Source organism: Argopecten irradians, chromosome 1, assembly GCF_041381155.1.
Source record: "Argopecten irradians isolate NY chromosome 1, Ai_NY, whole genome shotgun sequence".
Lineage (NCBI taxonomy): Eukaryota > Metazoa > Mollusca > Bivalvia > Pectinida > Pectinidae > Argopecten > Argopecten irradians.
The window spans coordinates 46,262,838-46,279,880 of record NC_091134.1 but is presented as its reverse complement, the minus strand read 5'-3'; the positions used below and the strand labels follow the sequence as shown (position 1 = coordinate 46,279,880).

Sequence of the window (17,043 nt, the reverse complement as noted above, 5' to 3'; positions counted from 1 at the left end):
ATATTTCTACATGTGCAAAATTTCATTAAAGCCAGTCATAGATTTTGAAACCAAGTCTACTGCAAAATATACGTAACTTTAATTTCATTTTAAATTTCATTTTGTTAGGTATCTCATAAAAATGATTTATGCTAGTATTATTGTAATTCTGAACCAATGTTAATGTTATAAAAGTTTTAATATAGAGGTGGCCCAGTTGGTACTAAGAGGAATGTTTATGGAAACGTGGAAGGACCGGTGTGACAAAGACAGAAGGATAATCAGGAATGAGACGAACATTTTGTATTGTGAGACACGAATGAGACTACAGTCCAATTGTGGCCACTTTTATATTTTATATTTTATAGCTTCATTCTCAGTCATGTATTGTTAATTTACTTAATTGTGTAATACTTATATACTAGTATTGATAGCATAAGTTACAACCCTCTCCCCCTCCCCACCTCTCTCTCTCTCTCTCCCTCTCCCCTCTCTTTCTCTCTCTCTCTGGACAATTTGCGTATACTTGTATATTTTGTACCATATTGTGGAAAGGGTGTGTATATAAGTTGTAATTAATTAATGCAACAAAATATGTTCAAACTTAAACTTTCTGGTAAGTGTCATAGTTTTTTTTCAAAATTTTAATTGAGGAAAAACAAACATAATTTCTCCACTAACATTTATTTTAAAAAGTAACACCATCGCTAGAAATAAAATACGTCTTCATATACATTATGGTAAATACGAGATCGAGTTGTTCCCCCTAGAACCAAAGTGTAGAAAACCCCAAACGCACACAACATCGAGCGACAAAATATCTCAGCGATACTAAAAGAAACACTAAAGTTCCTCAAAAGCAGCCAACGGACCGGAAACCTTGCCAGGAAGTCGAGGCCAAGCTTACCAAATAGCCGATAACATTGACAATAGACTTTCGGGACTGTTTAGGATGGCTGGTTGCATGGTAACTGATAACATTTTGTAACATGGAATAAACTTTATAGAATGAGAAGTTAAAAGAAAAATTGCTTGAACACAAAAATACAGTAGGCCTATAATTGTCCATTTACCGTGGTCATTTTCATTAAGATCTATTTGTATTTACATTTGGGAGGTGTTTATTTTCAAAAACGTAAAAGAAAGCAAAACTAAAATGCAACACCAAAACTAGATCGGATAACGATTGTTGCATACCAAAAAGCGATTGAATTCATCTTCAATGAAATGTTAAAAGGAAGCTTACATAGGAGATAAGAAAAGTTAGTCAAAGCGAGGCCAGAAATTGCCACGGATTCCAAACCGAGACTAGATACCAAAACGAGACTAGGGATACCAAACAAGACTGCAAATGAAACAACGCCAAAAGTAGAGAAGGAAGCAATGCTGAATATCAACGAAAAGAGACCAGGAAGTCGATACCAAAAACAAGAGAGGAAAAAAAACCAGTGAAAATACCAAATCGGAACAGGAAAGTTATGTTGAAATATCAAATCAAGCCATAACACTAGTCTATAGGCCTACTATTTTTATATCGCGGAACAATGGACGAGGGTCACCAACGATTCTGTTTACATTGATCTTCTACATATTTACAAGATTATAGTAGAAAATACAAATATGAAATTTATAAACATTCGCAAATTAAGAGGTGGAAATCCTGAAAAATCCTTTTTCCTCAATCTAAACCACTGTGTTCCGATTTGAGGTTAAATTGACAAGTTTAAAAATATACGATGAGTATAATTCTTATTGAAATCGAAATTCATGTTTTGTTCGTTTTGAAATGCAGCGATTCCAATGACAATGGTTATCATTCTGAGTCCACTGTATAGTGTTTTACCAACTGCTGGTGATCTGGTAAACAGTTCGTTCTCGGACGGACTATGTCCCGGATACCGGGGACACAGCACAGCTACAGCTGGTCGTTAGTTGGATCCAATTCCAGTCAAAAGCCGCTTCTGGGGAGAGGCGTACGAGGGCCATAACAAAGGACTTTTTAGGCAGACATCTAGATGCGTACCTGAGGACAAAAAGAAATTAACGTGATGGCAAGAATTATATATTTTTATTTTCCATGTGTGTACTCAGCTACCATACAGATGTCTATTTATAATAACACAGTTTTGTAACGATGATAAAAATATAAGAAATTCTAAGATATCCATTTCACTAGTTTTTCGTAAAAAGCAAATAAGTCTTCAATATTAGTTTTTTGAAAGTAGACATTATCATTATTTTATCTGTTGAAATTAGGCACCCCAAAATGCTGTACGATTTTATTTTTGTTTTCCTATGAATATTTTTTGGTGTTTGAATTATCGGTACATTCCGCAACTTAAATTATTCCCCATGTTTGCTGTAAAATGTGAGCATGTTTTCCTCTTAGTAACCTGATAGGAAGATAATAGCTGCTCCAAAATGTCATAAAGTTCTCACCAAATTAGCTCTACATGCCGAGAATTCAATATTACCGTTAAATACGATTAGACATACAACCTTTCCAACAACTATACCATGATACTGTATCACAAACTATACTCAAGGCATGTTTTGGAATTGAATGTATTGGCAATTTATGGTGTTATGTACATTTTCTTATTGGTGTCAAAACAATAGGGCCAAAATTTCATTAGGTGATTTAAAAATCATTATTTGTGACTTGCTTTAAACACTTTAATATTCCCAAAACAACCGTTCTTGTTACGTTTTTTGTGCGTAGTGGTGTCACTTCGATCGCTGAGCCTCATCATTCTCGGTAGCGCACTAACCTAGGTTTAATAATACCGAGTAGGGTACAATATTGTCGAGATCATGAAAGTTGACCTCTGCTGACTGAAGTGTCAAGCTACTTTTGGGGAAAATATATCGAGCATCGAACACTATATGACCCTGAAAGAGTTTGAATTTCGTTTGATATTTACCACTAAACCAAAAAAGCCATGTCAGTGATTTTTCGTATACAAACTTTTAAAGTATACATAGGTCAAAGTATCATGCTGGAAGTAATATGTTTGTTTAATTGTGTTTTTCGGAATCCGTCGTGTAAAGGCTATCCCACTTTTAAAGCAGAGTTGTACCTATCTATATTTAATTGACATTGCAAGGCGTGGGTGAAGGTAGATGGTTAGCATTTGTCAAAGTAAGACTATACACTTTCGTACCAATATTAGTTAGAACTACATCGGTTCAGATATAATGTCATGACCAGCGATTGCTTTGGCGGAAACTTAGGCCATTTTACCCTTCTATTCTAAGTTGGCCTTCGCGATTAAAAAAATATGTTTTGCTTTAAGTCGCCCCTTCAGATAGATTTTGAAATCTTACAAATTTTGAAATCTTACAAATTTTGAAATCTTACAAATTTTACAAATTTTGAAATTTACAAATTTTGAAATGATAATTGAATAAAAGTAAATAACATATCTTGAAATGACTCCCGCATTTTTTTTTTCTTCGGCCAAACATTTGCTCTGGCTGGTCATCTTCATGCTTTATAAATCCACTACTGTGTATCAACCGTTTTAAATATGACATCTTCACTGTTCTATACCTTTTCTAACATCTCCCACACTGTTCTATATTCTTTTTATTAGATCTTAATATTGTCGCTACATTTTAGGACTTGAGTCATGTTATACGATAGAAGGTTTTTTGTGTGAAAAAGATGTACGTAATGAACCATGATGGAAGTCCAAGGATGCCGTAGCAGTTCAACAACACAGTTTAATCTTGAAAAGTAAGTACTTATTGCCTTTTTGTAAGACCCTATGAGATAACATGTTATAATCTCTACTGGTGGATCACCTACCTGCGGTTTGGCAAGACCCTTTTGAGATAACATGTTATAATCTCTACTGGTGGATCATCTACCTGCGGTTTTGTAAGACCCTTTGAGATAACAAGTTGTAAACTCTACAGTTTGATCACCTACCTGCGGTTTTGTAAGAACCTGATAACATGTTGTAATTTCTAATAGTGGATCATCTCCCTGCAGTTTTGTAAGACCCTTTGAGATAACATGTTGTAATCTCCAATGGTGGATCACTTTCCAGCGGTTTTGTAAGAACCTTTGAGATAATATGTTGTACCTCTACTGGTGGATCACTTACCTGCGGTTTGGCAAGACCCTTTGAGATAATATGTTATAATCTCTACTGGTGGATCACCTACCTTCGATTTGGCAAGACCCTTCGAGATAACCTGTTATAATCTCTACTGGTGGATCACCTACCTGCGGTTTGGTTAGACCCTTTGAGATAACATGTTGTAAAATCTACTGGTGGATCACCTACCTGCGGTTTGGTAAGACCGTTTGAGATAACATGTTGTAACCTCTACCGATGGATCACTTACCTGCGGTTTTGTAAGACCGTTTGAGATAACATGTTGTAACCTCTACTGGTGGATCACCTACCTGGATTGAGATAACATGTTATAACCTCTATTGGTGGATCACCTACCTGCGGTTTTGTAAGACCCTTTGAGATAACATGTTGTACCTCTACTGGTGGAATACCTACCTGCGGTTTTGTAAAACCCTTTGAGATAACATGTTGTAACCTTTACTGGTGGATCACTTACCTGCGGTTTGTAAGACCCTTTGAGATAACATGTTGTAACCTCTATTGGCGGATCACCTACCTGCGGTTTTGTAAGACCCTTTGAGATAACATTTTGTAAATCTACTGGTGGAATACCTACCTGCGGTTTTGTAAGACCCTTTGAGATAACATGTTGTACCTCTACTGGTGGAATATCTACATGCGGTTTTGTAAGATCCTTTGAGATAACATGTTGTAACCTCTACTGGTGGAATAAATACCTAAATGCGCTTTTGTAAGACCCTTTGAGATAACATGTTGTAAACTCTACATTTGGATCACCTACATGTGGTTTGGTAAGACCCTTTGAGAATGTTGTACCTCTACTGGTGGAATACCTACCTGCGGTTTTTTCAGACCCTTTGAGATAACATGTTGTACCTCTATTGGTGGAATACCTACATGCGGTTTTGTAAGACTCTTTGAGATAACATGTTGTAAATTCTATATTTGGATCACCTACATGCGGTTTGGTAAGACCCTTTGAGAAAAAATGTTTTAACTCTACTGGTTGAATACCTACCTGCGGTTTTGTAAGACCCTTTGAGATAACATGTTGTAACCTCTACCGGATGATCACCTGCCTGCGGTTTTGTAAGACCCTTTGAGACAACATGTTGCAAACTCTACATTTGGATCACCTACATGCGGTTTGGTAAGACCCTTTGAGATAACATGTTATAATATCTACTGGTGGATCACCTACATGTGGTTTTGTAAGACCCTTTGAGATAACATGTTATAATTTCTACTGGTGGAATACCTACCTGTGGTTTTGTAAGACCCTTTGAGATAACATGTTGTAACCTCTACATGTGGATCACCTGTCTGCGGTTTTGTAAGACCGTTTGAGATAACATGTTCTAATCTCTATTGGTGGATCACCTACCTGCGGTTTTGTAAGACCCTTTGAGATACCATGTTGTAACCTCTACTGGTGGAATACCTACATGTGGTTTTGTAAGACCCTTTGAGATAACATGTTGTAACCTCTACATGTGGATCACCTGTCTGCGGTTTTGTAAGACCGTTTGAGATAACATGTTGTAATCTCTATTGGTGGATCACCTACCTGCGGTTTTGAAAGACCCTTTGAGATACCATGTTGTAACCTCTACTGGTGGAATACCTACATGCGGTTTTGTAAGAACCTTTGAGATAACATGTTGTAAACTCTACATTTGGATCACCTACATGCGGTTTGGTAAGACCCTTTGAGGTAACATGTTGTACCTCTACTGGTGGAATACCTACCTGCGGTTTTGTAAGAACCTTTGAGATAACATGTTGTAAACTCTATATTTGGATCACCTACATGCGGTTTTGTAAGACTCTTTGAGATAACATGTTGTAAACTCTACATTTGGATCACCTACATGCGATAACATGTTGTTTCTCTACTGGTGGAATACCTACTTGCGGTTTTGTAAGACCCTTTGAGATAACATGTTGTAACCTCTACCGGTGGATCACCTACCTGCGGTTTTGTAAGATCCTTTGAGATAACATGTTGTAACATCTACATGTTGATCACCTACCTGCGGTTTTGTAAAACCCTTAGAGATAACATGTTATACCTCTACTGGTGGAATACCTACCTGCGGTTATTTACTCCCCGGCAGCAGTTATTACAACCTGGATTTTCTAGTTTTAGGAGATCTGTATCACATGTCACTGTGTAGAACCACTGTCGTCCTGATATATCGGAGCCCGTGGGCTGGAATACCTCCACGTCCGAGTCGTTGATATCCTTGGCCTGGTAGATAAGACGCCAATCTGTGTTATATGGACATGCAGGCTGGGCCATCCCCGGCACGAACGAACCGTCTCGCTTCTGTAAGATCCAATTGGGTATCGGGTTAAAATGGAAACAGGTTCAGTTGCAATATCAAACAAAGACTCAACTATTTTTGGATGGGCAAAGGGAAAGTTTTGAGGCTCAGGGATATGTGATATGAAAGATGATAGTATAAGATATATATCAAAATGTTTTTGGTTCTGTCATTTGCATGTCGATGAACCATTTCTTTACGTGGGTTCCTAACGTCTTATGCCTGAAATCTCTGTTGGTGTGTCGGGAGTATATGGGGTATAAGAAGTAGTAAAGTGAGCGCCATTTACCTGAGTATCTAGTTGTGTCTGAGGGGGGTGTGAGCCAACATGTAGCCTCCTCTCCATGAGCACTGGATGGTATTTTAAGTGTGTGTAGATCCCTCGAAGTCTCTCGCGTCTGCTTTCTGGTTGTATAGTATATAGAGGTCTACGTATAAGGTCTGCTAAAGCTGAAAGAAATCAACACGAATATCATGGTGCGAACAAGAAGTAGTTATCTGAACCCCAGGGATGGGGATAACATCGTGTGAATAAAGAAGTATTTCTCTGAACCCTGGGGATGGGGGGGGGGGGGGGTTAAATATGATCTCGATGAGAATTAGGTACTCGTACATTTGAATACTGGGTCAGTTAACCTTTCAAACTGAAGTTTACCAAACATTGTCAACTGAAGAACATTAACAATCTGATCGCAAGGCTATCTGTCGCACGAAAGCGAATCACGTCATCAATTGTCTTTTTTTCAGAAGACATTGATTCAAATCACAGTCATCGATCAGACGAAAAGGATAAAACGTTATACATGTACTGTCATCAATCCGAAGATATGCTTGTATATACCCACAATACGCTGTCATTTTTTAAAGAGAAATGGTGAACATCATATTGTCATCGGACAGAGAAAGCGATATACATCATGCTGTCATCAGTTAGAAGGTAGAAAAACATACTATCATCGAACAGAGAAAAACGATATACATTGTAACGTCATCGGTCAGAGAAAAACGATACACATCATGCTGTCGTTGATAAGAGGATAACGATATATATATTACTGTCATTGGTCAGAGAAAAACACATCATATTCTCACCAGAGAAAAACTGTACACGTCATATTCTCACCGGTCAGACAAAAGAAAACACATATACTGACACCGAATAGAGGAAAATACACATATGCATATGGTCATCGAAGAGACGAAACTATACACGTTATGCTGTCATCGGTGAAAGGAAAACGATGAAATAATGACTTTGGATAGAGGAAAGTGATTTACACAAACATTTCATTGGTCAGATGAAATCGATTCAAATTATACTCTTATTGTTCAGCGAAAAGCGATAACCCGTCACATTCAGATTTGTCAGAGGAAACGATGATACTATCAATACACATCAAACTGCTAATAGAGGAAATTTATACTCGTCATACTTCATCGGACAAAGGAATATAAGTATGTACATATAATACAAGTACTATCGTGGGTCAGAGGAAATAATAACTATTCATAATTTCATTGATCAGATGAATATGATACTGTCATCTGTCAGAGGAAAACGTTATATGTACTGTCAATACACACCACACTGTCATGTAACAGAGGAAAGAGATACACATCATGATGCCACCAAACTGAGGAAAGCGATACATATCATACTTTCATCTGATAAATTAAAGAGACTCGTGTCATCGAACAGAGGAGAGTTATTCACATCATACAATCGTCTGTCAGAGGAAAATGATACCTGTCATACTGTTGTCTGTCATTGGAAAACGAAACATGTGATACTGTCGTCGAACAGAGGAAAGCTACTACTATGTATGATGATATTTTAATCTATCTAAAATACAAAGCATATTGTCATCGGTTAGAAAAATACACCTGACATCAAACAGATGAAAAAACGACGATTATACACGATACTGCAATATTGAACAAAGGAAAGGTAATCACAGCCTACTCGCGTCGATCAGAAGAAAAAAATACACATTATAATGTCGCCGTTCACAGAAAAACTATACACATCATCCTTAGCAAACAGGGAAAAACTATTTACATCACATCATCCACGTAAAATCTATTAATAAATTTATAAAAATGATTTAGAACTGTAATGTAATAAAACAATTTTCAGATTCATTCATGTCATATATATCTTTAGAAATAAAACATTTATAAGTAGTAATCAATAATTTTGAAGTCCTAGCAAAATTATGATAATTATAATTTGGAACGCGACCAATGAAGTTCCTATCGCTCCTTACTTCACATACATGTATTGTATAACATGTTAACTACACTTCAATGTGTTCGAAACATTTACTTTTTAAATGATCACGAATTTCATGTTCAATACCAAGCTACGGTAATAATTTGAAAAATGGAAAAAATCAAGAATATTAATCAAGAAAAATGAAAAGAAAGAAAGAACAGGCATATATTTTTTTACGAATTGCTTTATAACTGGATAACTAGATTGGAAAACAAAAAAGAATCGTTATACGTTTACTTACCATTCATAATTAAAAGATTAGAAGATGTGTCCTTTTTCAGTTTTTCTGCTACTATTCCTGAAATTAAGATGAAAACTAAGATATTAGGGGAATAAGCACAGTACATGACTTTGTATGTGACAAACCACTCGCGCTGTCCCCGGTGCCGTTATATATATAAGTGTAAGTGGACCGACCATTTCCATTGTTTTACGAGCAACCGTCTGATTTATGTGGCTCGAAAGTGCCGAACTTCGTCCTATATCACCAAATGTCCAAAGACGCGACAAAGCTCGTGACGTCATGCTTTCAGCCGCTGTATCTAATTTTAGCCACCCTGATGGTTAGTTTTAGTAAACTCTGTTTTTATGTCTGTTATATTGCGGATCGCACTTTAACCCGTGTTTATCATTCAAGCATGACCGCCACTTATATGATGGCTATAATCGATGGTTTGTTACTAGATCGTTTTGATTTAATGAACTGTTAATGTGAGACTAACACTACACTGTCCCTCCGACAGATACTACCAACAATCGACAATGTTTTAATGCACTGTTTATGACTATAGTAGTGATAGTTCAATAGTTACAACCATGGATTCATACTATTTATATATTTACATGGTACATAATAATCGAAGATCGCTCTATAAGCGCCCCCTTCCCGTTTATACATTGGGATCATACCTTATTCATCCCGACTGACGTAATGTTTTATATTTTAATCACATTTGTTTTCTCTTTAAGTTGCTGATTATTGATATATATATAAAAAGAAATGAAAGAAGGTTAGAAATATAGATTTTTCGAAACACAATGCACCGACTTTAGTCAAAAGATTTGTATGGTGTTTTTATACTTTTTCCCTTTCTTTTTAATATTTTTTTTACTTTTTATTTACGGTCTTTATTAATTCATATAAATCTGTGTGTAATTGACCGTTTATATAGAAAAATATTAAACAATACGAAACGATATATTTCTGTATCAATTAGCGGCTACAGGAAAAACGTTAACGATAAGTGTATTTATATAAAAGCTTTGTTGTCACAGTCTTCAATAGGATATATGTAGCCGAAAATAAAACTGATGACGAACTTCCTTAAATAATTAAACTTCGTTGACCAGCCTATCCTTCGTTTAAAGCCTGTCCAGCTGTGAAAAAATATACGTAGTATGCCGGAGACCGCTGCGTCAATCTCGATATCGAACTAATACCTTTCAGTCAGTATTTTATATTGAAGAAATGCCTATCACACTGAGCCATTTACACTTATATGATTTATATGATAAAGTAAGATATAAATACCAAAAGCTGTAAAATTACGTCTCTAATCATGTACCATACAGCTGGATATTTTAGCGGTGCTTTAATTTGGTGATTTGGTGGGTATGTTTTTTTCACTACATTATATTAAGATATCCAGCAAAACGCGAACAAAGATCCGTATTTATCATCACACTGCTAATTGTCATTTAAAACAGAATTAACTTTTGCATTCAGGATAGACATTGACAGCTATTTTAATTGAAAATTCTGAATCCGTTAACGACGAGTATGAATATCAAACTTGTCCACACAACTTTTTTAAAACAGTGTTTTTGCAAAACACTCAAACATTGACCTTGCGACAATTTTGACCCAAATTTCAATTCCAATTCCAATTCTTTCTTTAAACCATACGGTCATCAGAAACATTACAGGATTACATACAGTGCAACAAATCTGATTTTACAATGATTAAACACACGGGCACACATACAAACCCAAACACATCGAATCCTCTTAGTTGTCATTGCTCGTTTTCTTGTAATTCGTTAATAACATTGGCATCGATGCGAACTTTTGAGCACACGAGCATTTGTTGACCATGACCTTACATTACGCGCTGGCCTCGACCTTGAAGGCACACAAGACCTCTCTTAACCTTGACCTTGCATCACGCACTTAGCCTGTCGTGATCTTAGTCTTCAAAGCACCTAATGTCACAACCTTAATTCAATTAATCTTTCTATTTGTTTTCGATTGACTCCAAACACGCGGCAGCACGTGCTAGGAAATGTGCAATGATATCCATTAGAGCCGGCTATGTACGGTGCGGGGGTGGATATTTGTCAAAGTTTCCCATTACAACTATTTCCACCGTCGGGCAGGTCGGTGCTTACTGGTCTCTCTTCGCCCAAGGTTATCTGTAATGGAACTATATACATCCCATGAGTCGTGCTTGCTTTATTCATTAGATCATGTATTTAACCGCAGGCCGAGACTCACGCTGATTGGATTTCGGTATCCAATACCTTTCTTCGGGATGGAAAACTATTTATTATATTCTCCAGTATTGTTTTATACCAAAGTTAAATTGCGCATTGTGTACGTCATAAAAAAGAACCAAAGTGAAAATACAGATGTACTTAAGTAACTTCGAAGAAAAATGTAAGCATGTTTCTTAATTTTCTGTGTATATATTAAAAGTTATTAATTATTAAACGTCTCCTGACCTGGTACACTTCGTGTTAGAGAGCTTGACAATCATCATCATTAATATCAGACTGTTAATCAATGAAGTGTTCAATATACAGTAATAAGTGGGTTATTGGTACTTACATATTTATGCTCATGATTTCTTGACCGTTTCGATGACCAACGAATTTAAATGCATATTTCTACATTTTAAAAATCATTTTTCCATATTGAAATATTGCGTCATATGCTATAATGTCAATGGCAATTTATCATATAATATATGTATTCATCATACTTTTCAATTGTAAATGCAAGTGTACATATAGACTTGACCTGCTGCCAAATTCCCGTTGTCGTATCACTAGACAATGATATATTCTAAAATGAAAAATCTGGTTCTACATTTTCGCTAAATAATCACTTGCCTATTGTTTTGTATGGAAAACAAATGTTTTTTCTTCTGGTTTTTTAACGGACATATACTTTATAGTTTAATGCCCATTATTCCAAACAAACGTCTTTCTTAATTTATGGGCCAAACATTTTTTTGCAATATTCACTTCTGAAATTATCGTTGAGACTACTCTCGATTATTATTTGTGTATATCGTATGCGCTCAACCAGCAAAGTTGTGGCTTTCTAAAAGGAAATGGTATTTATTACAATGCGACAATGTCAATGACCGCTAATGACTTTGGTTCTATATACCACAGAAAACAATTGTTTTGAAGGTAAGCAGGTAATTGGAAATTATTCAAATCCGTACCCATACCCTTAGATTGAAGGCGGCACCTAAATACGTCAGAGCTATTTTTGTTTGTTTACACCAGTATGTTTATACAACGACATTCGTCTGGTTCACAGAGACGCAGAATGGATCACCAGACCATGACGTCGGCTGTAGTTTTTGACTAAAGTTTATTGGGATTCGACTTCAATTCAGTTTCCTTAGCTTGACTTTGTATTGTTACAGTATAAAAGTGTTTTATATGACGTATTTTCTATTTATTTTTTTATAGATGTTCTGTTACGTCTGTTAGTGTATGCAAGTTTGTTTGTAAATGTTTTTAACTGTACTAGGTTACTTTGTCTGATCATATCCTACGATCCTATAATTCAAACGTGGATATTTTCTCGATTTGCATGCTTCAAACTTTCACGGTATTCTTATTTTCTCGTAAGATACACATTCACACTTTTATTATAAATACAAAATCTTAAAAGAGCCAGACATTTTCGCGATCAATCGACCGTAATTTTTCGTGTTCACAGTATTTGATTTAGTTTACACAGGATTTTGTTTTGGACTAAATTGTCCAATGATTAAAGTCTGTTTTATCAGCTTTACCCTTTCATTATCAATGAGTATTACCTGTTATATCGGAAACTAGTCCGCTAAACCTGCCTATATTATTAGGCTTTTTTATTTTTTTTATTTTTTTTTGCCTAATATATAGTCAGCTCGCAGTACCTCTTAAAAATGTGAAATCGTAGGCCAGATTTGGCCTACGCTACGTCAGCGGTATATTTCTAATATATCGTCCATGCAATGCAGGGAAAACATACACATACCTATATATTGGGATCTTATGTACTCCACTGCCCCCATGTTACATCCCATTTATGAAATTAAACAACTCTGTACAATGAAATACTTCCGAGACCCTTCTATTTCACACATTTGTAATGGCCGCCGTATACACATTTAGTAGAGCAAACGGCAGCCAATCAACTTCGCTTCCGGTTTTATTTTAAAAAAAACCACGTGTAGTTGAAAGATAAACACAATTCAACTGTGTATATGCTACATGTATATGCAACGTGAATATCGCGAAAGTGATGCGGTACCAGCAATAGTCGTGTTCAATTTGAATATTTGACAACATGTCGTGTATATCGACCATAATTTCACTATAAAAACTCTAACTGGCTAGCATTTTGTTTATCTTTCAACTTCACGTGGTTTTTTTTTAAAAATAAAACCGGAAGCGAAGTTGATTGGCTGACGTTTGCTCTACTAAATGTGTATACGGCGGCCATTACAAATGTGTGAAATAGAAGGGTCTCGGAAGTATTTCATTGTGCAGAGTTGTTTAATTTCATAAATGGGATGTAACATGGGGGCAGTGGAGTACATAAGATCCCAATATATAGGTATGTGTATGTTTTCCCGGTATTGCATGGACGATATATTAGAAATATACCGCTGACGTAGCGTAGGCCAAATCTTGCCTACGATTTCACATTTTTAAGAGGTACCGCGAGCTGACTATATATTAGGCAAAAAAAAAAAAAATAATAAAAAAGCCTAATAATATAGGCAGGTTTAGCGGACTAATCAGAAACATGCAAGAATAGATCAGATCTATGTATACACGTGTTCTTCAGAGATATATTGTTAACACTGTTTTCCAGCCGTAAGGTCAGATCTAACCCCATTCATATCGATGTACAAATAACTCGAAGTATCTGGTTGATTCCAAATATTAGTTCACAATAGGAATCTTAGCTAAAACAAATCGGATAACTCGAAGTTTTACCGTGATCATGTTGACTTCGAGTTACAGAGATTTGACTTACATAAAGCACAAGAAAAACAAGGTAGACGCCGCTTCGTACGACTTTTTTTAATATGAAACTTTTAATACCTGTGAAGTTCCTTCCTGATTGAAAGTGAGAAGTAATAACATATATAAGTATTGTGTGTGATCGTTTAATCTCCTTTTATAGGTATATTTGGAATTGAAAATTGATATCAGGAGGATTAGAAATATTACTTGTCCTTATTTAGATATCAATATCTAGACTGTGATAATACATGTATCTCCCTTTAATCTCATTGATTATTAGATTAAATAGGGATGATCCTGTCGCGGATATCTATGACTCCCTTTTCCTATGTAAGCATTATTTAGATAATCAGGGCATGGTGAAGTATCCTTCGGCAGTGTTTGTATATGTTAATTGATCTTAATTGGTCATTCAAGAAAGTAAGAATTATATTTCAGTGTTTGTTTGTTTGTTTGTTTGATTGATAGAATTAAGTATACTGACAAAATAAGTGTTGATTATCCTTCATGTACAGTGTATGTAAGTGTGAATTATCATTCCACTACGCAAGAAATCTGGGTTATCCTTCAACTACGTAAGTAAATGGAAAGTATCCTTTGCGTATGGAAGGAAATGTCAATTATCCTACAACAATGTAAAGAATAGTTATTTATCCTATTGCCAAATTGTATATTCCACTTGTTTGGTTATGTTGGAAATGACATGCCAGGATCAATTTAATAGTGAGATAGACATTTAACAATGTTTTAATAATCTATTCTGGTGAGATGTCAAAATTGTCTTAAGACTAACCTTTTTATATGTGGATTTTAATAATAGGAGTTCATTAAAAAGATTGGAAATGGAATACAAAATTGTCAAGATCAAAATGTTCACTATTTTTAACAGTTCAACGTTGGGTTTTGATGACTTAGTGTTTCTAAAATTTTGCTGCTTAAAAGAAAACAAAAGTTTGTTCTTTCTATAACTTGCATAAAATGGAAGGTCACTGTGCTTCATGTTTTGTCCAAATACAAAATTTGTTATTTTTAACCATTTCGCTAAAAAATAATTACTAAACTTGACTAAAATGTGAGAATGAAAGCTTTTTTATGAAAACTCAGAAAAACTATTTGATTTAGGTTAAACGTGACATTGATGAGACTGAACATCACTAGAGGAGATCCGAAATGAATTCCAATCCCCTTTATCTTTTGATTTACTAGAGCATGTTTATAGCGATTCTTGATTGTCTGGTAGAACTTTGAAATCCTAGAGGTATATTAAGGCTCATTTCTGTTACTTCATTTTGGTTTCTCTCTGGTTTCCTAAAGCTTAGATATTTTTAGGATTGTCTTCCCTGTATGCGGCATGTAGTATGTGTGTCTTGTGTAAAACACATATTTTTGTGTCTCCATGTGATAGCGAAACTGTTGCCTACTTTAAAGTGCTATCCCATTAAATCATACTACCTGCCAAAATACCACTTAGGATAAACCTAGCTGTCATATTATATTGACGAGTGACAGATCAGTCGACCAACTCCTTTAAAATGTTCAGCGCTGCGATGGAGCAACAGCTATCATTTTATAGACACATGTGACTTAAGTCGATTTGTGATCACCAGGACGAACGAGGTATCAAGGGACACAATAATAAAAATACAGAAAGAAAATAAAGTGAGATAAAATAGAACATTAAGTCGCTATTTTCAAGTGCAGAAATGAGTACAAGTCATACTACACATCTTCTTTACACAAGTCTTTTTTTTATAAAACATTAATGAATAGAATTACACACAAAAAAGAAATTTTCATGCTTTAAATACAAAAATCTTCTAAAAACGTTATAAAGGATTTCCTGAAATAATGGGATGACTTTTAAAATTCAATAATATTTGATAAGTTGTTCTACCAATGAAAATTCATTGATTCCGAAATCAATGCAAAAATATACGAAGAGCTTATTGTATGCTCTAGTGATATAGCATTATAAAGTTGGCAAGAAAATCGTACGCAAATATAACATCATACCATTGCCTACAAAATGCATTTTCAATCGCAAAACATGTGATTGAAATAAAATAAGATCCTGGAAAATATAATGAATCAATTAACATTAAAAATGTTCTCATACAACGAGCATTAATCTTTCTCGCAGGGCAGTGAACTTTAAGATCGGTTAAAGATAGCGTCAAAGCTTCGTTAATTATGACAACAGACAAATAAACTGCAATTTCTCTTACCTGTTGCTATTTCCCATAACATCGGAAACAGAAACACACATCTTAGTAAAGTGTTCCGTGTCTTTGAGGTCCACGCTAACATATTCTATAAACAGAAACGTCCGGCACCCGATTTAGAGTAACAACTACTAACTCGACAGTTCAATTTGTCGACCTTTCTTCTTAATTAGACCGTTTCGATGTTTCTTTAAGACAATTTGTCTGGATTTAGCATGTGTAATTGTCAGTTTAATATCACTTGAAGGTACACTTATATCCCCATTGATATGGTAAATGTGGTCATCATGTGCTGGAACCGTTCAGGTAGGCTCATGCGACACCAAGCGTCACTTTTAAGATACCAATGTATAATTGACGCGACGTGATGGCATTTTAATACATACATGATTTCAATTTCACGCACGATTTTATTTGAGCTGGGAATACATATCACACGCTTGGAGCTTTTACCTATTGCGCATGCTCTGAACATGCTCTGCAAATCTTGATTGGCGTGAGCTACCGTTGCACCTGAGAGATCAGCTGAGCAATGTACAACGCTTATCAGCATAACATTGAGTATTGCAGACTAGGACCTGTTCATCAATATATGTAACTTCTCCTGTATCAATGTTAGATATGTAACTTCTCCTGTATCAATGTTAGATATGTAACTTCTCCTGTATCAATGTTAGATATGTAACTTCTCCTGTATCAATGTTAGATATGTAACTTCTCCTGTATCAATGTTAGATATGTAACTTCTCCTGTATCAATGTTAGATATGTAATTCTCCTGTATCAATGTTAGATATGTAACTTCTCCTGTATCAATGTTAGATATGTAACTTCTCCTGTATCAATGTTAGTATGTAACTTCTCCTGTATCAATGT

General features: G+C 35.4%; 1 protein-coding gene across 1 annotated transcript; it reads right to left on the bottom strand.

The window, feature by feature from the left end:
• Positions 1–646: 646 nt before the first annotated feature.
• On the bottom strand, positions 647–16,542 carry LOC138330137 (uncharacterized). The gene is made up of 5 exons (XM_069277546.1): positions 16,172–16,542; positions 8,932–8,988; positions 6,705–6,865; positions 6,182–6,417; positions 647–2,002 (listed from the first exon to the last, which is right to left on the bottom strand). The coding sequence occupies exons 1-5, from the start codon at positions 16,251–16,253 to the stop codon at positions 1,864–1,866; spliced, it is 675 nt and encodes a 224-aa protein (XP_069133647.1). The 5' UTR covers positions 16,254–16,542; the 3' UTR covers positions 647–1,863.
• Positions 16,543–17,043: the final 501 nt, after the last annotated feature.

Bases quoted from the DNA above. Each gene is read 5' to 3' on its own strand.
- LOC138330137 (XM_069277546.1), bottom strand. From the start codon at position 16,253: ATGTTAGCGTGGACCTCAAAGACACGGAACACTTTACTAAGATGTGTG. The intron at 8,989-16,171 runs GTAAGAGAAATT...TCTTAATTTCAG, and splicing joins GTTATGGGAAATAGCAACAG to GAATAGTAGCAGAAAAACTG. The intron at 6,418-6,704 runs GTAAATGGCGCT...TGGATCTTACAG, and splicing joins AGACACAACTAGATACTCAG to AAGCGAGACGGTTCGTTCGT.